Below are 24,035 nucleotides of genomic sequence, written 5' to 3'. Positions count from 1 at the left end.
CAATGCATTTCATAAAATTGAAAAATGCATTGAAATGTGAGATAAAACACAATATGGATTTTATGACAAAGTAAGTAATTTCTCACAAGTTGGCAGCACTGTCACATAGTGGCCAACTTTATATAACAGGCTTATAGGGACTTTTGTATTGCATTGTGTTTAATTTATATGTTACTTTTTAAACTAGAAAGTTGTAATGAATGATTCAGTCTTTGAAAGAGTATTGGATTCATACAGAGAATGGTATATGGTTTAGCACATGTGAAGACATCCAATGTTTAAAATAGTTCCTAATCAGAGCAATTCAAAATACTACTTTGGAACAAATTGCAGAACTAACTACTGACTGATCTCTCAGCATTGACCTACTGATATGCATGTTGCTTTCACAGCTGCAAAGAAGCAATATTTGTGAAGAGTGATTATACTGTAAACCCTGAGTCAATTGTAGGATTATCATCAATTTTGCTGTCATTATTTGTCTGTCCATCTGTTAGATTACTTAAAGCTAAGCATCGCTTTGAGGGTGATCTATTACTTCTCTTATTAAAAAAATTCCATTTTATTTAAGTTTGCAGGCACCAAATTTAAAAAAATATGAATTGGAATATTTCTCCTTAATTTGAATTTTGTGCAAACACTTGGGTTTTGATTCATGGAGGAACTTGAGAACTGCTCCATGCCTCTCATAAGACTCTTATACATTGCTGGTATTAGCTCCCCCGTGATCACTGTATTGTGATCACAGGTCAATAGTTTTTCTTTCTTGGTTTGTAAGTCTACCAGTCCACTCTTGTTAACACATTGGAAGGAGAGAAAACATTTTTCATTTTAATGAGGACTACCAGGTCTGCATCATGGACCTGAATTCTCCCCCTTCCCAGTAGGAGAAAAGTATGATTGCAGAGATGTCACATCATGAGTACACTTCAAGAGGAAATTGCTAGATAGGAAATCATTATCCGTTTATTTATGCCAGCAGAGATTGTAGCTGTAGTGATGGTGAAACTGTCAAGAGTTCAATGTCATTACCCTGTGTAACAGAGGAATTTTTGGCGAAGTGCGGAAATCCAGTAGTAGCTATCAGTGACTGCTCCTCTAAAGGGAGTGTTGCTGAAGTTCCTGCAGAAGTTGGTGGTCTTTAGGAACCATTGAGCTGATATGAATTTCATATTTTACCCTCAATACACTTTAAGAGTTATCCTTATTACTTAGGTGTACCTGGGTTTTTAATACTGTAAAAGTCAAGTCCTGCTGAACAACCTTTTGTTTTAATATAAATTTAGAGTAAAATTTTGAACAAAAGCAGAAAATGTTCCTTCTCATCGACTGAATTCTGCCCGCTAGGGACAGAGGGAGTTTATCCCACCTCTGCAAGTCAGCCTTGACCCTACTCAACAAACTCGTAAAATGCAACTTACAAAGCCAGGCCAATCGTGTACCACCTACCCGAATACCTAGAATGCGAACCCGTTAAGTGGAACGGCAACACCCCCAGCTTGACTCCCCTCTCAAGCAGAGTGACCAGAAAACACTCATTTTTCTCTCAATTCAAGGGGGCACTCGTAACGGGTAGCTCTGTTGTTGAAAATCTCCTAAACTCACATTATTTGTATGGACACTGGCCTTGGATAACAATCAAACCCAGAACACAAACTTAGGCCCTATCCCAAACTGTTCCAGCACTGCAAACAAATATCCCCTTCTACCCTATCAAAAGCCTTCTCGGCAGCTAACGACACAATAATTTATTGCTCCCTCCCACATTAAAAAACCGCCACACATTAGACGGCAAATGCCTACTCTTCAATGAAATGGTCTTTGGAATTATGCATCTCAGCCTCGCTGGGTATACCACACAAAAATGCACGCCGCTCTTATAAAACGCTGATTATGCCGTGTTAAAGACTTGCCAATTCTCCTGCGATATCCTGGTATATGCGATTTAATGCTGCCTTCCCGCTGCACCTCCAGATTCTCCATGGCCCACTTCAGGACCCTCGCCTACGTCCGATAGCAATGAAAACCATCACCTCTCGTGATGGCTCGTTCACCCGTGGTTCCACCCAAAAGTGACCGGTGGGCCCTATCCAGCTCGATTCGGGGGGTGGTACTTGACCCTCCTCTCCCACCAACTTCAGAAACATTGCTGCAAAATACTCAGCTGGTCTCAGTCCCTCCACCTTCTCAGGCTCCCCACGATCCTGAGGTTCTGCTGACTCGACCTATACTCCAGGTCCTTAACCTTGGTCCTTAGGCCTTGTTCCTTTCCACTCACCGCAACTCAGCATCCAGCTCGGCCAGCTGGTCACTGTGTCGCGACAGTGTCTCCTCCATCCCTTTCAGCACCTCACCATGCCCCTGCACTGTCTCCGAAGTCTTTGCCAACGACTCCTTTATCGGGACCAGTGCCTCTTTCACTGACTTTTTTTGAGGGTCTCCAGCATCCTCTCTTGCCTTCAAAACGCTTGCCGAAACGTCTTTCAAATTTGATTGCCATTACCTCCGTCAGCTTATCCATCATGAGAGGCGTGGACCTACTCTACGAGCTTGCCTCCACCATCTTCAATCCCACTGGACTCTGCATCTTGCTCAGCTCCTCAGAAGGGCTACCACTCACACCTTTCTTCCCAATATTTCTTCTTGCGTTTTTTGACATTCTCTTACAAAAGGCTCTCAAATGGGTGGACTCTGTCAACCAATTACCCCCAGCAACTGGGTGAAAAGAGTCAAAAAACAAGGACTCAAGAAGGAAGCTACCTTGCGTACAACCTTCTTCTGTGTGCCACTCCTAGAAGTTGTTTCTTTAGTTTGCTCGCTGTAAAAAAAGAAATTAGAAGATTTGAACAATAATCTTGTGCATTTTACTTTGTGGTTTGCAGTTTGTAAAAATTCCTCAAGGTAACAAGTTGTTTACTCTGCTACATCACTTTTGCTGAATGCCTAGTGATTCCCTTGAATTGATGCCAGATTCAAGTTAACTCTGGGGAAAGTTAAAATTTGCATCATAAAGTAGTTCACTTGGAGCTCCGTGGCGAATGTTGCTGGGAGCAAAATTCAGGCCTCCAGTTTTTTTCCAGTTCGTCTTGAATTTAGTATATGACATCCAAGTCTAAAGGAGTTGGTTTGGTTTTGTTCATCTTGTAGCCCTGCTTTGGTCATTTGCAGAAGTATTTGGGAATTATTGCACGGGAACTACTTTAAAGTACATTTTGATGGCTGATCAAAATGTTTTCTCCGTAAGTGAGTGTTAATGGCCTACTTTGTTTATTTAGCAATACTGCTAAGTTCGTCAGCACTGCTGTTCATGGTATTTAGTGGATTAGTAAAGTGCAGTGTTCTTGCTGATCCCAGTTTCCCCAGCTGGTGACATTTCTTACAATTTGGGTTAAACTCAGTTACTTTTCTCCTGTATCCAATGCAAAAATTTGCTTGGGTGGGCAAGCCTTCACTCTCATCTGAAATATAACTTATTTTTTGATGGTGAGCTCTTAAACCAATGAAATTGCACTGAAAATAAGACAATTCTGAACGCACACCAACCTATGATAAATACCATGTTGACAGTTACATTTGCGTTTAATGAGCAACAATATTGAATAGAAGCAAAAACAACAATCCGCGTATTTAGATGACCACATTTCATTTAACTTATAAATATCCATTTAAAAATAATAAAGGCTCTGAATCCTTCATTTCACTGCAGTAGGTTAAACCGCTTGGAGCATATACATTCTTTATAGAATGAGAAGTGAAACCCACAAGTCACCTGCTAGAGTTTGTCCTTAGTTTTTTTGGAGAAAAGGGAATTGAGAAGTTCCTTCCTTCTCTTTCCATATAAATGCAAGTTACTTTTTGCTCTTCAATGTTAAGTAGCTACAAAAGACCAAAATATATCCTCAATAGCTTAAAACGGTAAATCAAAATAAGAGTCAAACTGCCCGACTTGTTCCCCGATTCACAGTAACTTCATTGCAGGGTTAACTAATAAAGATTATTATTTTCACCTTTGAACAAAGCAACAATGTCAAAATGTGAGAGCTTCCCAACAACACAAAACATGGTGGAATGTGAATATTAAGAACCTAGAACATACAGTGCAGAAGGAGGCCATTCGGCCCATCAAGTCTGCACCAACCCACTTAAGCCCTCACTCCCACTCTAACCCCATAACCCAATAACCCCTCCTAACCTTTTTGGTCACTAAGGGCAATTTATCATGGCCAATCCACCTAACCTTCACGTCTTTGGACTGAGAGGAAAACGGAGCACCTGGAGGAAAGACGTGCAGACTCCGCACTGACAGTGACCCAGTGGGGAATCGAACCTGGGACCCTGGCGCTGTGAAGCCACAGTGCTATCCACTTGTGCTACCGTGCTGCCCTTGTCTCCTTAGTCTCCAGTTTGTCTCCAGTTCTTTTAAGCAATTCACAGACAGTAAACTGGGATCATGCAACTCCTTTTAGGTTGTGGATTAGTTCAAATTAACTCTACTGTGCAATTCAATGCAAAAATCAGACATTCTTCTAACTCAGTTCGAATTAGCTAAAAATTGCATTAAATTATATAATGAGGAATTTCTTGGGATTCGGAATGTGGCGGCTAGGGACTTCATTTGAAGCCTACTTGCGACAATAAGCGATTTTCATTTCATTTCAAAATTAGACAATTCTTTGATCTGTTATTGCTTGTCGCTCAGTGTTTCTTATGCTATGATTTGGACTTGCATTATTCAAAAGAAGACAAATCACATAATGTCTCAAAGCCTTCCCTCTACTGATTTTGACCTTATTCTCAACACGCATCTGTGAAAGATGCTCATGGCTCTTGCTGTAATTTGCAAAGTTTGATTGGTTAGTTTTAATGTTGAGTATCCTATTCTAGTATGCTCTGGATTCTTGATATTTTTGAAAAACTTCATTATTATCCAACAAGTCAATTATCTTTGTAAAATTGCCATTTAAGGGCGTCAAACAAATCTCACTGAACTAAAGGTTAAACTATGTATTAGCATCTTGGTACTGACCAGGCAGTTGATGGAATTAATTTATCGATATTCTGCTGCCAACCGGATATTTAGGGGTTTGCATTATCTGGAAAATGTGCCTATTTCAGGAGCTCAGCAAATTATTCTGAGCTCATAATGTCAGGGATGATGCATTAGCATGAATGGAGGATTGGCTAACTAACAGGCAACCGAGTCAGTATTAAGTAGGTCATTTTCAGGATGATAAGTTGTAACTAGTGGAACAGTGTTTGTTGGGGCCACAAATATTTACAGTGTAAATAGACTTGGATGAAGGGACCGACAATTGTAGTCAAATTTGTTTCTGATACAAGATAAATAGGAAAGCAAATTGTGAGGTTACAAAGAGTCAGCAAAGGGATTGATTGAGGGGCAAAGGTTTGGCAGATGGAATATAATGTGGCAAAATGTGAGATTGTTCATTTTGAGAGGATGATTAGAAGCAGAATATTATTTAAACTTTAAACAATGCAGCTGTGCAGCGGTCTTGGTGCCCTTGTACATGAATCGTGGACAGTTAGCATTTAGGGAACTTTTTTTTTAACAGACAATTTTATTGAGGTATTTTTGGCATTCTAAACAGTAACAATATACATTAGTGTGCAGATACCAATTAGAAAAAATATAGTGCAAATAACAGTACCACTCTCGCAGATAGACCTGCCTATTCTTCCCCCCCTACTCTACACTATTCTACGCCCCCCCCCCCCCCCCCCCCCCCCCCTGCCGACGATTAGTTCCCCGCGAAGAAGTCGATGAATGGTTGCCATCTCCGGGCGAACCCCGATAGTGATCCTCGTAAGGCGAACTTGATTTTTTCCAAGCCGAGAAAGCTTGCCATGTCCGACGGCCATACTTCGTTCTTTGGGGCCTTTGAGTCCCTCCAGGCCAACCGTATTCGTCGCTGGGCTTTCAGGGAAGCAAAGGCCACAACGTCGGCCTCTATCCCCTCCTGTACCCCCGGGTCTTCCGACACCCCAGAAATCGCCACCTCTGGACTCATCGCCACCCTTGTTTTCAGTACCCGGGATATGACGTCCGCAAATCCCTGCCAGTATACCCTGAGTTTTGGACACGCCCAGAACATGTGGACATGGTTCGCTGGTCCTCCCCCACATCTAGCACACTTGTCCTCCAGCCCAAAAAATTTGCTCATCCGGGCCACCGTCATGTGGGCCAGGTGAACCACCTTGAACTGAATCAGACCGAGCCTGGCACATGTTGCAGTTCCATTTACCCTCCTCAGAGCATCTGCCCATACGCCTCCCTCCAACTCCCCACCAAGCTCCTCCTCCTACTTAAGTTTCAGTTCCTCGGTCCCTGTGTCCTCCGCTCCCATAAGCTCCTTATAAATATCTGAGACTCTCCCCTGTCCTACCTCACCCCTGGAAATTACCCTGCCCTGGATCCCCCTCAAGCGCCCTCATGTTCGCGAAGCTCCCTTCCAGGAACAAGTCTCCCATCCTTACCACCTCCGCCACGCTCTAAACCCGCCATCCAACTTCCCCGGGACAAATCGGTGGTTGTCACATATTGGGGACCAGACCGACGCTCCCACTTCCCCCGCATACTTCCTCCATTAGCCCCAAATCCGCAAAGCCGCCACCACTACAGGGCTGGTGGAGTACCTGGCCGGTGGGAATGGCAGGGGAGCCGTGATCAGGGCTGCCAAACTGGTGCCCCTGCACGAAGCAGCCTCCACCCGTTAAGCATTTAGGGAACTTTAATGAAAATGGAATGGAGTATGGGGTTAGGGACGTCTTGTGACAATTGTGCACAGGACATTCACCTAGAATACCGTGCATATTTTGGTCTCCTTACTTAAGGGTGTAGAAAGACAAATCAGTAGGATATATTTAAAAACCTTGTACCTAAATGCAGTATTCGGAGTAAGGTCAGTGAGCTGACGGCACAAATAGAGACAAATGGGTATGATTTGGTGGGGATCACTGAAACATGGTTGCAGGAGGACTGGGACTGGGAGTTGAATGTCCAAGGGTGCTCAGTATTCCGAAAGGATGGACACGATGGAGCAGGAGGTGGAGTTCTTTTATTGATTAAAGATGACATCAAGGCTACATTAAGAAATGATACTGGCACTAAAGAGCCAAAATGTTGAATTGATCTGTTTGGAAGTAAAAAAACAAGGGGGAAAAAAAACAAGAAATAATGAGGGCTTGTGAAAAGGGCACAGCGGCAATCATGGGTGATTTTAATATGCATATTTACTGGATTAATCAACTTGGCAATGGTACCCTCGAGGGAGATTTCATAGTGTATGAGGGATTGTTAGAACGCGATGTTTTGGAGCCAACCAAGGAGCAGGCTATTTTTGATTTGGCATTATGTCATGAAGGAGGGTTGATAAATAGTCTTGTTGTTAAAGATCCTCTTGGAAGAAGTGAACACAGCATGCTAGAATTTCAAATTTGGATTGAGCGATGTACTTGCATTGGAGCCAATTCAAAGAAAGTTCACGAGACTGCTTTCTATGTTGGAGGGGCTTGTCTTATGAGGAAATGTTGAGCAGGTTGGGCCTATACTCATTAGACATGAGAAGAATGAGAGGTGATCTTATTGAAACATCTAGGATCCTAAGAGGATTTGACAAGGTATTTGCTGAGAAAATGTTTCCTCATGGGGGCATCGAGAACTAAGGGGCACAGTATAAAAATAAGGAAAGTCCCAATTAAAATGGAGATCAGGAGGAATCTCTTCTCTGGTTTGTTGATCTTTGGAATTCTGTTGCCCAGAGAGCAATGGAGCTGGAGGCTGGGTCATCGAATATATTCAAGGCTAAATTAGACAGATTTTTGAATGACAAAGGAGTCGATGGATATTGGGGCAGACAGGAAAGGCCACAATCAGGTCAACTATGACCTTATTGGATGGTGGAGCAAGCTTGGTAGGCCAAATGGCCTATTATTTCTTATGATCTTGTATTAAATCTTTGAAATACACACACCTCATTTAGGGTATGTGTATAAAATAAGTTGAGTATCAAGGTAGCTTTTATATCATTATATTGTTGGTGTCCTTTGAACTTAGATTTAGACTTTGTATCTCTGGTCTCATGCAAGACAACGGATAACCTGAGAGGGTGTGTGAAATCTGAATTGTTAATAAATTGAGCTTCTTCACAAGACCTTCTGAACACCGGCACATGCATATCTACCCAGTTCTCAGTCCCCATAGCTCGTTACTCAAAGACAGTAACATAATTTTACATAGATCTCATGGAGGCATGGACTAGTTTATTTAAAAAAAAAAATATATTTTCAAGAATGACTAATTTCAAACCCAAGTGACTGAAAACTGTTTTGAGTGCAACCTCAAAAAATGCAGCAAGAAATATATTTTGAACTGAATGACCTTAATTAACTACTTGCAAAAAAAAAAAAAAATTGCATAAAAAGTACTGAGGAAAACTTTGCAAATAATTTATTGTTTTGTTCTCTTAAATGTTTAACCCTTTAGCTGTAATTTCAAATTCTTTTTTTTGTTTGGTTAAGCCAGTTATCTTTCAAACACCAAAACAACAAAGGGGTTTACAGTATTAAACTAAAATTGAAGTATTAACTGTTCTGATTTGAACTATGCTGATATTAAAACTGTACACTGTCTGCATGAAACTTGAATCTGCCTTTTTAAAAAACTGTATTTCCCTTTAAATCCCCATTTATCTTTTCCTCTGCATACTTTTGGTTAAATTTCCCATTAAACGTTTCTGTTTTCTTCCATTCTGTTTCTGTGTCCAATTTACCCTTTGCTTTCCTAACTGTTAAAAAGGCAGAAGGTGCTGGTGGATAAGCCTGCATGTGGCTCCCTCCTGTCGTGCTGGCATGTGATGGTGGCACTGGTGTGTTCTCTTCCTCTCCCTTTTTACTAACAGACGCAGACCAAACTGGAGCATGCCCGCATTAAGGAGCTTGAACAGAGCCTGCTCTTTGAAAAGACCAAAGCTGAAAAACTCCAGAGGGAGTTAGAAGACACTAGGGTAATGGATTTCAGTGTTTCCGATGAACTCCATTCAGTTTATCAGCATGTACCCAAAACTGCTTATAAGTCACTGTGATTAATTTTATTGTGGTAATGCTTGGCCTCCTAACAAAAGAAAATCTACTGATACACTAAGAAAAAAAATGTTTATTTTGTTTTAGTAACTTCAGGAGCATTTTAAAAATTAAACATTGCCAATGTAACATCTTTGTGTTGACTAACAAAACAATATTTTATTAAAAAGTGTAGTTTAGGACTTACTCCATACACCCTGCCTTGACTGACTGGGAAAATATGCAGAATACTCTTAAATTTCATGTAATGGTCCTGTATAACCTGTTGATGGGAGCTGTGGAAGAAATATTTACACTATCTTGAAGTTTTCCCTGTATTAGGAAAAATGCCTCTGCACAACAAAATGTGTTGTTGATTAAATTGTAAGTAAAAATTATTTTAAAACTAAAGGTAAATACTTCCTGTTCCAGCCTCCCTGAACAGGCGCCGGAATGTGGCGACTAGGGGCTTTTCGCAGTAACTTCATTGAAGTCTACTTGTGACAATAGGTTGTTGTTGTTGTTATTATTATTATTATTTAGTGCAAATATATATAATTTCACGGGCTCCAGTCAGTTTGAAGTAGCAGGATCATTTTTAGAGAAATCTTTCCCCATAAATTTCTACTCTGACCTATTTAACTAAAGATAGGATCTAGTTGCAACAGTTGAGGGATTAACCAACATGGGCACATGATGCTCTGTTTTCAGAATAACGAGCTGGAGATGCATCGTTACATCTGAATGTTTAGGATGAGTTCCTTTTTTTTCTCACCATCTTCACTGGTCTCACCAAGCCATGCAAAAGCAGCAACAAGAGAATGCTGAGTGCCTTAATCCAATTGTTCTGCAGATTCCCACTACAAAAACTCCCTTCTTCAGACACTGATTTGAACCTGATCCCTGACCATAATCTTGGGCTGATCCAGGCTGTTTGCAACCTTGAAGGCTGAATTGACGCTGAGTTGAGTTCCAACCCCCAAATCCTGTCCATTATCATGATGACCTACCTCCACCTGGTCTCCGACCATCTGTCCCTGAAACCCCCATCCATACTTTGGGAACCAGAAGGTTCAGACTATTCGGTTATCAGCAAAGCTATGGAAATTATTGACAGTGGCAACGAGCAGCATTGGCTCACTAATAACCTGCTCACTGATGCTTAGCTTGTGCTCTGCTAGAAGCACTTTTGACCTCATTACAACCCTAGTACAAACATGGACAAAACAATTGAATTCGGAGGTGAGGTGAGAGTAACTATTCTTGACATAAAGGCAGTACTTGACTGAGTGTGGCATCAATGAGTGACATCAAAAAACATATTAGTCAAGGAGGAGCCTGGAAAAGAGGCGTCAAAGTGGTTTACTTCCAACACTCGGTTAGGAAAGGTAGATACAAAGCAATAGTCCTAGTCCCAGCCAGGATCATTCTGCGATGTCTCGGACCGGCTTTTATCCTATGAAATTAATATGCCCGCTGTTGGGTCTCCTCCCCTCAAATGGGGACTTGTATATGACCAAGGCCCCACAGGAGGATGCCGTCCTCTACTCTTAAGCTCCTGCTGCTTAGCTTCAGAAGCTTGTAGCTCTTTGGACACCTTCCCTTGCTGGCCTCTGAGCAGTTCGACATGGCGCAACTTTGCTACACTCAGTCCTTCTGCGCCCAGTCGAGTATCTGGGCGACTGTGAAGTTCAGGGTGGATAAAACCTCGCTAGTCCTCGGTGGGGATGGGGGAGCCGGTCCAGAGCATCCACATTTGCGATCTGTGCCTCTTTCTCGGTTTGGATGTGGTTGCATTCCGCAGCGGCCAAAGAACACGAAGCATATGCAATTAGCCTCTCAGTCCATCATCCAGGCGGTGATTCAATAAGGCGAGGTGCCGCATGTCACCAAAAGGGTCTTTGAAGGTTCATATTAGGTCAACAACCCCGATGGTACAGCCGCTGTTTTACCTCGGCAAAAGCCTCCTCCTGCAGTGCTCTCCACACCCATTCTTGGTGCTACTTTAGCAATGCATGAAGCAGTGCGAGGATGGTCACCAGGCCAGGAATAAAGTTCCTGTAGTAGTTCACAAGACCCAAGAATGACCTCAACTCCAGCTCCGTTGGTTGTAAGCCATCCCGATCAACACGATACCCCAAGTATGTGACTTCCTTGGCACAGAAAATGCATTTTCTCCGTCGAGCAAAACCTGCAGAGGACTTCCTCCAGGTTGTTTAGATGCTTTTTTTTATTGGCACCAGTAACCAGGATGTTGTCCAAGTAGTCTGCCACTCGCGGTAGCCCTTTGTGGATGCTGTCCATGACATGCTGGAAAATCGCTCTGCCGTGGACCTTCCTCCACTGAGCCTGGGAGGAGTCTCATCTGGTTGCAGTGTCCTTTGGCCAATGGGCCTGGTCCTGACGGTGTTCAGGACGGTGCGATTCCTGCGGGGTGTTCATCTGGATTGAGGATGGGGAGGAACCTACGATATTTGCCTCCATCCCCAATAACCCCAGGAGTTCCTGGAGGCCCTCCTCTGTGTGCTCCTGAGAGAGGGAAATCTCGATTGTCTTCTTTAGGTCCAGCAATGTCTGTGGGTTGACCATATTATTCACTCCGCATGCAAGGGTTCAGTCCTCCGCATCAAGCGCATTGAGTCTGCCAAAGAGCAACATTTCTGAAGTAATACAAACCTTATTCCTTCAAGTTGAAAAGTAACCATGCTCTGAAACGCCAGCAGCGCCGATAGTAGTTCAGTTTTACCCTCGACGCCAATGTATGTAGTCAAGGAGTAACCTGGAAAGGGAGAGTCAAAGTGGTTTATTTCAACTCCCAGCCAGGACCATTCTGAGATGCTGGCTCCTACCTGAGCTGGCTTTTATCTCATGAAATTAACAAACCTGCAGATGGGCCTCCACCCCCTTAGCAGGAGAGCTCGTACTCGACGAGCCTACGGGGGATCAATTGGGTCATCCCCGTAGGTCTCGTGGGGCTCACAACAGAACCATCGTGGAATTGAAATCAGTGGCAATCAGTGAATACTCTCCGCTGGCTGGAGTCATACCGAGCAAAATGGAAGATGATTGTGCTTGTTGGAGGCCAATCATCTCAGCTTTAGGACATTGCTGAGGAAATTCCTTTGGGTAGTGTCCTCTGCCAACTATCTTCAGATGCTTCATTAATTACCTTCCTTCTATCATAAGACCAGAAATGGGGATGTTCGCTGATGATCGCACAATGTTCTGTTGCATTTACAACTCCTCAAATGCTGAAGCAGTCTATGCCCGCATCCAGTAAAACTTGAACATCATTCAGGGGTGGGCTGCTAACTGGCCAGCAACATTTATGCTGCGCAAGTGCCAGACAAAGGGGTGACATGGTGGTGCAGTGGTTAGCACTGCTGCCTCATGGTGCCAAGGACCTGGGTTCGATCCCGGCCCCAGGTCAATGTCCGTGCGGAGTTTGCACATTCTCCCCATGTCTGAGTGGGTCTCCCCCTCACAACCCAAAGATGTGCAGGGTAGGTGGATTGAAACGCCAGGTATTCCCATTGCCCCCTTGATCGGGGGGAAAAAGCAGAATTGGGTACTTTAAATTTATATGCCAGGCAATGACCATCACCAGCAAGATGGAATCTTAACCATTTCCCCAAGCTGTTCCATGGTATTGGCATTCCAAAATTCTCCTCCAACATCCTGGGTATCATCGTTAACCAGAAATGTAACTGTATCAGCCGCGTTAATGCTGTGGCTACAAGAGCAGGTCAGAGATTGGGTATTCTATAGTGAGTGAATCGCTTCCTGACTCGCCAAAGCTTTTCCACAATGCAGGAGTGTGCTGGAATGCTTTCTGCTTACTTGTATGAGTGCCACCCCAAGAAACTCAATGCCACATTGGACAAAGTAACCCACTTGATTGGTGCGTACAGTGGCTGGAATGTGTACCATTTGCAAATGTATTGCAACAACTTGCCAAGCTGCCTTCGCCAGGACCTACCAAACTTACAACCTCTATTGCCTAGAAGGACATAGACAGCAGGTAAAAGGCAGCAGCAAATTCCTGTCCACATGCCATCATGACTGGTAAATATTTCACTATTCCTTTATTGTCATTCGTTCTAAATCCCAGAACTCTCGGCACTGGAAGTACTTCGACCACACACACACTGCAGTGGTTCAAAAATGTGGCTCATAACCACCTTCTCAAGGACATGAGGAATAATCAATAAATACTGGCTTTGTCAGTGAATCCCACATTCTAAAAACAAATGTTAAAACTCCATCTTTGCCAATTCTGGCATCTTTAAAAAAATAAAAATAATTTTTATTCAAGTTTTCTAATAACAATAACAAATTTCCCCCACAAATTAAAACCTACATATCGTGCTTCCACACCGAAGCTAGAGCAGAACTCACCCCCCCCCCCCCCCCCCCCCCCAAATAAATAGTAACAAATAGCAAATGGTTATACAAAAAAGAACAGAAAAAAAAAGAACGGAATGAACCCACCGCTGCAAAATCGAGCCCCCCTCCCCCCAAATTTCATCCTCTCCAACTTAATGAACCAGGCCATGTCGTTGACCCAGGTCTCTGGACTAGGGGGCCGCGCATCTCTCCACTGCAACAGAATCCTACGCCGGGCTACTAGAGACGCAAAGGCCAGAATGCCGGCCTCTCTCGCCTCCTGCACCCCCGGCTCCGAAGCTACCCCAAAGATCGCCAGCCCGGCCTGACCCTAGACCCAACCACTTCCGACAAAATCCCTGCCACCCCCCCCTCCAAAACCCCTCCAGGGCTGGACATGCCCAAAACATATTGGTGTGGTTTGCTGGGCCGCCCAAGCACCTTCCACACGTGTCCTCCCCTCTGAAAAAACGGCTCGTCATATGAGCCCTGTGCAGCACCTTGAGCTGGATTAGGCTGAGCCGCGCGCAAGAGGAGGAAGAATTCACCCTTTCCAGGGCGTCCGACCACATCCCATCCTCAATCTCTTCCCCTAGCTCTTCCTCCCATTTCACTTTGAGCTCATCTACTGAGGCCTCCTCTTCCTCCTGCATCAGCTGGTAGATAGCCGAGATCTTCCCTTCCCCGACTCACGTCCCCTAAAGCACCCTATCCTGCACCCCCCTCGGCGGCTGCTGCAGGAACTCCGCTACCTGCTTCTTAACAAAGTCCCTGACCTGCAAGTACCTAAATGCGTTCCCATGGGGGAGGTTCCACTTCCCCACCAGCTCCTCCAGAGTCGTGAACTTTCCATCCAGGAAGAGGTCCCCAAACTCCCAAATCCCCCATGCATTCTCCCTGGCGCAAAACAATGATTGCCTCGTATCGGGGCCCAAACTGAGGCCTTCACTTCCCCCCTATGCCGCCTCCACTGTCCCCAAATTTTAAGGGACACAACCACCACCGGACTCGAAGAGTACTTGCCGGGGGGAGCGGGAGTGGGGCCGTCACCAAAGCCTCCAGATTAGTACCCGCACAGGACGCCGCCTCCACTCTTTTCCATGCGTCACCCTCCCCTTCTGTCACCCACCTGCAAATCATCGCCACGTTCGCTGCCCAATAATATCCACATAGGCTGGGCAGCGCCAGGCCCCTGACCTCCCTCCTTCGCTCCAAAAATACCCTCCTTACTCTCGGGGCCTTCCGCGCCCACACAGACCCCAAAATCGACTTGTTGACCCTTCTGAAGAAAGCCTTCGGGATCAGCATGGGGAGGCACTGGAAAAGGAACAAAAACCTCGGGAGCACCGTCATTTTAACCGACTAGACCCTGCCCGCCAGTGAGAGTGGCAGCGCAACCCACCTCCTGAACTCCTCCTCCAATTGCTAACGCGAAAAGCAGGGGAGACAGGGGGCACCCCTGCCTTGTCCCTCTGAAGAGCCAAAAGTCCTCTGACCGCCTCCTGTTCGTCACTACACTCGCCACCGGGGAGCTGTACAGTAGCCTCACCCAGCTGATGAACCCTTCGCCAAATCCAAACCTCTGCAACACCTCCCACAGGTAGCTCCACTCCACCCTATCTAAAGCTTTCTCCGCATCCATAGACGCCACTATTTCTGACTCCCCAGTCACCGGTGCCATCATCATGACATTCAGGAGCCTCCGCACGTTGGCGTTCAATTGTCTCCCCTTTACAAACCCCGTTTGATCCTCATGAATCACCGTCGGGGCTACAGCCTCCACCCTCCTGGACAGCACCTTTGCCAACAACTTGACATCTACATTGAGGAGCGAGATCGGGCGATAGGAACCGCACTGAAGGGGGTCCTTGTCCCGCTTCAGGAGCAAAGAAATAATCGCCCTGGACATCGGTGAGGGCAGAGCCCCCCCCCAAGCCTCATTCAGGGTTCTCACCAGCAGCAGGCCCAGCAGATCTATAAATTTCTTGTAAAATTCCACCGGGAACCCGTCAGGCCCCGGCGCTTTCCCTGTCTGCATGCTTCCCAAAGCCTCCACCAGCTACTCCAGCTCAATTGGGGCCCCCAAACCCTCCACCCGCTCGTCCCCTACTCTTGGGAACTCCAGCTTATCCAAAAAGCGATCCATCCCGCCTGCTTCCCCGGGAGGAACTGCCCGGTACAGCCCCTCGTACAAGGATCTGAACACCCCGTTGATGTCTTTTCCACCCCACACTAGGTTCCCATCTACATCCGTGGCTCCCCCAGTTTCCCTAGCCGCCTCCCGCTTCCGGAGCTGGTGGGCCAACATCCGACTCACCTTCTCCCCGTGTTCGTACGCCGCCCCCTGTGCCCTCCTCCACTGCGCCTCCGCCTTACGGGTGGTCAAAACATCAAATTCCGCCTGGAGACTGCGCCGCTTCCTCAAAAGCCCCTCCTCCGGGTTGTCTGCATAACTCCTATCCACCCTGACCATCTCTGTCACCAGTCTCTCCCTCTCGACCCTCTCTCTCCTCTCCCTGTGCGCCTGGACGGATATCAACTCCCCTCTGACTACTGCCTTTAGTGCTTCCCAAACCATCCCAACCTGTACCTCCCCGTTATCATTAGTTTCCAAATACCTCTCTAAACCCTTATGGATCCATTCACACACTTCCTCTTCTGCCAGCAGCCCCACATCCAACCTCCACATTGGTCGCTGATCCTTCCCCTCACCCAGCTCCAAGTCTACCGAATGTGGGGAATGATCAGAGATAGCTATCGCCGGATACTCCGCCCCCCCCACTCGGGATCAACGCCCTGCTAAGTTCGAAGAAGTCAATCCGGGAGTATGCCTTATGAACATGGGAGAAAAAGGAGAACCCCCCCCCCCCCCACCAATCTGGTCCATAAACCCCCTCAGCACCGAGGCCGCTGCCGGCCTCCTGCCCGTCCTGGACTACGAACGATCCAGAGCCGGATCCAGCACCGTGTTAAAGTCCCCACCCATAATCAATCCTCCTGTTTCCAGGTCCGGGATCATGCCCAGCATACACCGCATGAAGCCCGCATCGTCCCAGTTGGGGGCGTAGACATTGACCAAGACCACTTGCTCCCCCTGAAGTCTCCCACTCACCATCACATATCGCCCTGCAGAGTCTGCCACCACTTTGGATGCGACGAACGATAGGCTCTTGCCCACCAAGATTGCCACCCCACGGTTCTTTGCATCAAGCCCCGAGTGGAACAACTGGCCCACCCAACTTTTTCGTAACCTCACCTGATCCGTAACCCTGAGGTGTGTCTCTTGGAGCATAGCCTCATCCGCTCCCAGCCCCCTCAAGTGAGCCAACACCCGAGACCACTTCACTGGACCATTCAGCCCCCTCACATTCCATGTAACCAACCGAACCCGGCGGGCCGTCCCCTTCCCTCTGTGCCTGTCAGCCATACCCCTTCCTCAACCCACCTCGTGCCCAGGGAAACCCCCAGGCCAGCTTCCCATGGTGGCAGACCCCCCACCCAATCCCCCTCTCGCCATCCCTTCCCTCACAGTCTCTGCAGCAACAACCCGCCCCCCCCCCCCCCCCCCCCCCCCCCCCCCCCCAAAAAGCTAGGGCCTCCCCTAGCTGCGTTACCCCCAACATTTTGCTTCCGTGAGTCAGCTGACTTCTGCTGACCCTGGCCTCTCCCGCCGTAGCCATAACCCTCCCCCCGGTGAAACACCGCCACCCATCCCTCCCTATCAGTGCCGGCCCCGCCCCCAATTTCTCCAGCGCGGGAAGAAAGCCCGTGCTTCCAACCCGAGCTCAGCCCGCCCCGCGGGAAAGAGGTGTGCACATGACCCATCGGGGCCCCAGCCTACTCCCCAACCCACCAGTGGAAAAAACAAAGAAAAGCACCCCGATAAAGCAAAAGGATACCCAGGAAGGCAAAGCCTTCAATCAAAGTACATTTCTCTTCGGCCCCCCCAATCCTCAGTTTGAGTCCAAGTTCTCAGCCTGAACAAAAGTCCAGGCCTCCTCCGGAGAGTCAAATTAGAGCTGGCGGTCCTTGTACGTGACCCAGAGGCGAGCCGGCTGTAGAAGGCCAAACTTTACCCCCTTCCTATGGAGCACTCCTTTCGCTCGGTTGAAGCCAGCTCTTCTCTTCGCCACCTCCGCGCTCCAGTCCTGAAAGATCCGAACGTCCGTGTTCTCCCACCTGCTACTCCTCTCATTCGCCCACCTCAACACGCTCTCCCGGTCAACCATGCGGAGAACACGGACCAGCACCACCCTGGGCGGCTTGTTCGGTTTAGGTTTCCGCTGTGACACTCTTATGCACCATTTCTTATGCAGTCCCTCGTGTGTCTTCCCTTTCACTGCCAGGCCCAGAAGCTCATCCTCATTCTCTGAGACCTTGTGCTGCAGCTTCCGAACCTCTACGGCCTGAGCTGTCTGAGTTGCTGCCAGCTTGTCCAACGAGGCCTTGAATGGCTCCAAAATCTCAGCTTTGAGCTCCCTGAAGGAGCGCTGAAGCAGCTCCTGCTGCTCCCGCGCCCACTGCTGCCACGCTGCTTCCCCGCCTGCCGGCATGTTGTTTTTCCTGCCTCTCGCCTTTCTCTGTGGAAGAATCGACCTTTGGACCACTCCACTGCGAGTCCAGTCCATCCACCGGCTGCTGGGCACACTGGCTGTGTTTCCCCCCCTGGGGGAAAGTTGAAAAAACGCCATTGTGGGCTCTTAAAAGAGCCAAAAAGTCCTAAATTAGCGGGATCTGCCGAACGTGCTGCTTAACTCCGCATTGCCGCCACCGGAAGTCCCAATTCTGGCATCTTGTACATTCCCTCTTCACTTTGTCCTGTTAGTGGCCGTGTCTTCAGCTGTCCTGGCATAAAGCTCTGCATTTCTCTCCCTGAATTTCTCGTCCGTTAAGAAATCTCAGAAAACCTACTTTTGACATTATCAAGTTTTATCTGTACCCCTGTGAAGAGCCGTGCCAAAGTATGCTATATAAATGCAAGCTTTTGTTGCTTTGAACTGTCCAGCAGGAGTTGCCAACTGATGATTGTTCCTTTTATTTACATTTCTTTTCTCACATGGGAATACCTGGTGTTTGCTTTGTTTTTGATCTCCATGGCCATGGCAAACCACAATGAACCACACTGCTTTGTATTTTAAATAGATGTCATGCTGGGTCTGCAGAAGAGCTTTCCAATATTATTTTCCCTGAAAATAATGAAAAAATAAATTAAAATTTTATAAAACTGCAGCTCATCATTTATGAAGAAAATCCAAGAAATGACTGTGCGGTTACTCTTCTGTACACTGGTTGACAATCAATCTGATTCTCAAAATGCCCATTTGACATCGTCAGTGCACCATGTAGCTAAAATTTTAAGAAATGTTTTGACAAAGGTTAACTGACAAAAATCCATGTAAAGTTTGGCATGTTGATGATGACCATGTGAGCTATTATTCACAGTTCAGTAATGAAAAGCAGCAACGTTGGAAATGCTAGTTCATAAATATTTTGGTACTCTATAACAGAAAATTAACTAAAGTTGTAGAGTTTGTATAATTTAAAATAATTAATTGCAGTCTCTCTAATCTCTAATTTTATTAATGCTGCATTATTGCCTTGAATTCTGTTCAAGATGGAAACTCCTGATTGCAAATCAAAAGATCATACATTTTCATGCACAATGTGACTGATTATACCACTTTCTTTTAAATGATTATGGATGTGGAATTTAAGGAGAGTGATGCTCAAATACAGGGTAGTTACGTAAAGTATTATGCTTAAACTCTATGGTATTCAGCGCTGACCAATTGGTGAGGGTTCAGAAGAAAGTAGTATTATTGTCATGGGACTTCAGACTCCAAGATGCAAAGAGATTCTCAATAGATGTGTTTTCATGAGAGCAAAGAGGATATAAATGACAAGTCATCCAAATATTTGAAATCCTAATGGGATTAAGAAGCGTAAATACAATCAGTTTTGTAATCTAAACTGCGAGTGTAGACATGTGGATTATGAAAATAACAAATCTTTGCTAAATTTGTTACATGTCTATTTTAAGTGGGCTTTCAGACAAAGTGGTTGCCAATATGTCAATTAACACTGCACAAGCTGGGTGAATGTCTGATTTGAAGTAAGATTAAAGCTTGTAATAAAATATTTTGGATTTTAACTTGACTTTGGGAGTTGAGGGAAAATGGATGTCACAGAGCAGTTGTACCTGGTGGGTGTACAAACCGAAAGTACCAAGTAGCTTTTCCCTTTTTGTATGTTTGTAATTATATTAACATTGAAAAGATTGTGGTTGACTCTGTCATTGACATGAACACAAACGGCATATCAATTTGTACCATATTCAGGCGTTTCTGTTTTCTACTTGAAAATATTTTGATGGACTTTTACACAAACAATGGAAAATCTATTAATATTTACTTTTACTTTCTCCATCTCCTGAAAGCACCAACAGTCACTAGGGTACACATTCACTTTGTCCAAGAAATCATTCATTGCCCATTCCTCTGGATAGTGTTGTCACATTATTATACTATAGAAAACATCACAGTTGAGCCTGAATCTTTAGTCATCAAATGTCTCCATATTTCAGCTTTTGAGGAGGGATAATTGGACAACGATCTGAGTAGGAACTTTAGCTGATTTTTAATTTATTGACTCTTTCCCAGCCAGATGATCCAAGCCAACTTTTAACTGAATTGCTTAGGTTAACAATTCAGCTATTATATTTCTTTGTACTTTTTAACCATAATGTACTTGTAACTTTTGTTTACAATTTGAGGCAGTGTTTTTCATATAACTGGCTCCATATTATAAATGTGAAGAAATTAAATGCATTTAAAAAAAAACTAATTCTCCTCCCAGCCCACACCCCACCTGCCCCCTTCACAAACCACCCCCCTTTTCCTGGAGATGGTGATGCATGCCAAGATGTAATTCTTGGGCAATGGCATTCCTCTGGTCCCCTTGGCTACCCGGTATCCATTATTCATCTGTGTGTTTGATTTTGTGTGTCAGCACATCACAAACAAAACAAATCCTCTTGGCACATCACCCATGTTTCACTGCACAGAGATAAAGATTGAGGGTCCTATCTGACTTTTCACACTCTAATTCAGGTATTCAGTGTCAAATTGATGTACCTTCACTACTACCCCAGCTGATATTATCTAGTATCACAGGTAAATAATTGAGTTTGGTACTTTGCTGGCCTGTATGGCTGTTTATCAGATTACATGATTCCGGTTCCCCCACAACCAGTGGAAGAATTATTGATCTACATTTGACTTCAAAATGGAGAGAGTTATATTTGTCATAACTAAATATGCAGGAGTTGTATTTGTACCTTAAAATTGTTAACAAGACCACTGAGTAATAGTATTGCAATAATTTACTTAAATATATTACATATGGGATAAAATGATCTCTAATGACAAATTAAATGTATTTAATTGTAAAGAAATATGGAAATATGTCAGTATATTTCACATTGTTATATTTATATTTCCTTTGGGGGTAAATGTACTTCAGGTGGCCACAGTATCTGAGAAGTCTCGGATTATGGAGTTAGAAAGGGATCTTCTGTCCAGCACGAAGGAGGTCTCCGAGCTTCGACATAGACTCATGAGTACTGAAGGCTCTGGTAATGTGGACAATACTTCACCTCTATTGGACGAAATCAACTGCATGCGAGATAAACTTACAACTATAAGTAAAGAACATCAAATTGAACTCAATACATTGAAAGAAAAACTCGAAACCTCAGAAGCAGCCCACCAAAAGGTAGTTCAACAACTGCAAGTCGCCAGTGAAAAAATATCCAAGGAGAATGAGACTCTTCGGTCCAAATTGGATCAAACCAATATTGAAAATTCAGAGGTTATTAATCTGTGGAAATGCAAGTTGGAGTCTGCAATTGAATCTCATCAGCAAGCCATGGACGAACTCAAGTTTTCTTTCAGTAAAGGAGCCAGTGGCCAAACTACAGAACTTCTAGAGTTGAAGAGTACCGTAGAAAAGCTTAAATCTGAGCATCAAATGGAACTTGAGAATATTAAAATTAAGCAAGATTTTGAAAAGTCTAACCACCTAAAAGAGACTGAAGAACTAAAATCCCAACTTTTAGCACTCTCTACAGAGACGGAGAAAGATACAGAAATTCTGAAGTCTCGGTTGGAATCTGCTACAAATCAACATCTGGAAGAGATGGAAGAAACCTTGGCAAAGCTACAAGAGACTCAACTGAAGGTAAAGGAACTGCAAGTATTGCAGGTTAAGTGCACTGAACAGGCACAAATTGTAGAAGTCCTAACAGCTAAGGTGACAACAGCTGAAGAGAAGGTGATGGCATATGATTTACTGCAAGAAGCTGAGTCACAAGGTAAAGAGAAAATCAAAAGACTTGAAGAGAAGCTTATGGTAGTTGAGTCACAAATGAAAACCAGTGACGCTTTAAAACTTTCTGAAGGTAGCAAGGTTTGTATCTATTTTTCCATCATTTTGTTTTACCCTGATTTTTATTCCTTTTTCAAATTTTGTTTGTTTTACCATTTAAGCATCCAAAAATAATTAGCAGGCAGAATAGAAATCTGTGGTAAGTTTCCGGTTAAATTTTCAGAATTGATTTTGTGGAAAAAAAAAAATTTACATAAAAAAAAAACCTGGAACCGTTCATTACTTTTAAAAGTAATACAAATACTGACTTATTATTCAGTTTACTTAATTAACATTTGATTCTAAACCATTCAAAGGCCATGCAATTTTGGAACTCGCATCCTTCATTCTCAAATAATCTTGATTATATTTTCCTTTTCTGTGGGTGTGCGATGCTCACTTTGGGGGAACAGATTTTCTTTTAAACAAATAGCACCTCTAGTTTGACATTAAATTGCAAGAGGTGACATTATTAAATTGATAAATTTCTGTGAAAAAATAAAACAATAGATTTGCAATATTTTTGATCAAAATATTGTCCACCTTTTTCTACTGCCTTTAATTACCATGTGTAACAAGTACAGTTGGCAATGAAATTGAGAGTCTTAATCATTTCTCGTGATTTATGGTATGTCGTTTGCATAGAATAGTCCTATTTGTCCAGAATAAATATAGGGTTGGATTCTCCCGCCCCGCCTGCTGCCGTAAGAACGCCACGGTCGAGCCGCGGAACTCCATTGACCTCGGGCAGGATTCACCGGTCGGACGCAGCTGGAGAATCCCGCCCATAGTGTAGGAGTAGCACGGCATCACTGAGAGTTCACAAAGTCTTTATTCAAAATATGCTTAAATGTAGGCTGTGCTCCCTACTTATTACAAATAAATACTATATTAAACATTGACATTTTCATGCAATATTTCAGAATGGGAAACTTATCTGCTCAACCAGTGCAGGTTTAAGATTTCTGGTCAGTTGTCAGACTGAGTTGGTAGAGCTGATATTAAAGGGGATCTTAGTTCAGACTAGCTTCAGACATGCTGGGTATAAGTATGTTTTCAGAAGCTTCCCAGATAATAAGCCAATTACAATAAGTACAAATGAAATGTTTAACAAAGGCAGTCTTATACAGTCTGTTCACTCTGGAACGCTCAAATTCATAATCTTCCGGTTGACTGTGACGCTGCCTCTATCTGCCGCCTTTGACCATAGTCTATCTTCTCTCTGCTAACGGTCTTCGAACTGCGCCCCAAAAGATTCCAAGAGTTTGCTCTTTATACGCTTTTGGACCAAACCCATGTAAATGATCAGTGGTGGTTCTGCGTTCTCATCGGTTTCGGCAGCGCATGATCTGTCTTATTGATTTCTTAAGGGTGGCGGTCATCTTCTGTTGTGTCCTGACTGTTTCCCTGAAGTGTCTGTTAACTGTGGGATGTCCCTCTCATTATAGCTTTTTCTGTTTTTTCATTAAGTTCTCTGGTTTTCTTCATAGGTAATGGGGTGATTAAAAGTATTCTTGGTATGTGTTTCTTTGAGATAAGAAAGCATGTGGTGCCAATGTATCAATGAATAATATCTGGGCCCATCATCCCAAATATCTAACTGGTGCATTGGTACCTTGTAGATTTTCCATTTATCAGAATGTTGCTTGTGCATGCTATTACAGTTGCTACTAGTTCTTGGAACAAAACTAATTTAAACGGTATAATGTGACACACAATCTTGACCGGATTCCGAGATTACAAAGTCACTTCATACCTAAAATCTATAGATATATTAGTGCATAAGGACGATATGTTAAGGTAACAAGAGTACTTAAATTTGTTTAACATTTTGAAACGAAGTAATTATTTATTTAAGGCTATACATCAAATCAAAAGTATAGCTTTGTGGCAAAGTGGTTAGCACTGCTGCCTCACAGCTCCCTGGTCCAGGTTCAATTCCAGCCTTGGGTGACTGTGGAGTTTACACTTTCTCCCCGTGTCTGCGTGAGTTTCCTCCGGGTGCTCCGGTTTCTTCCCACAGTCCAAAGATGTGCAGGTTAGGTGGATTGGCCATGCTAAATTTGCCCCTTGGTGTCCAAAAGGTTAGGTGGGATAACGGGGATAGGTGGAAGCGTGGGCTTCGGTGGGGTGCTCTTTCCAAAGGC

At 44.5% G+C, this 24,035-nt stretch overlaps 1 protein-coding gene across 11 annotated transcripts in view; it reads left to right on the top strand.

Moving 5' to 3' along the window:
• The window catches only part of clip1a (CAP-GLY domain containing linker protein 1a), a 267,258-nt gene that overhangs the window by 136,416 nt on the left and 106,807 nt on the right, over positions 1 to 24,035 (top strand). For 7 of the 11 annotated variants that reach the window (XM_038789928.1, XM_038789974.1, XM_038789921.1 and 4 more), the window contains exons 9-10: positions 8,919 to 9,023; positions 20,986 to 21,930. In XM_038789928.1, the coding sequence (XP_038645856.1) occupies positions 8,919 to 9,023; positions 20,986 to 21,930 (1,050 nt within the window). Of the gene's footprint in view, positions 1 to 8,918; positions 9,024 to 20,967; positions 21,931 to 24,035 lie in introns of all 11 variants that reach the window. The other 4 variants (XM_038789958.1, XM_038789948.1, XM_038789942.1 and 1 more) reach the window with 3 other exon arrangements.

Source organism: Scyliorhinus canicula, chromosome 1 (genome assembly GCF_902713615.1).
Source record: "Scyliorhinus canicula chromosome 1, sScyCan1.1, whole genome shotgun sequence".
NCBI classification, from domain to species: Eukaryota; Metazoa; Chordata; class Chondrichthyes; order Carcharhiniformes; family Scyliorhinidae; genus Scyliorhinus; species Scyliorhinus canicula.
This window is presented reverse-complemented; position numbering and strand designations above follow the sequence as displayed.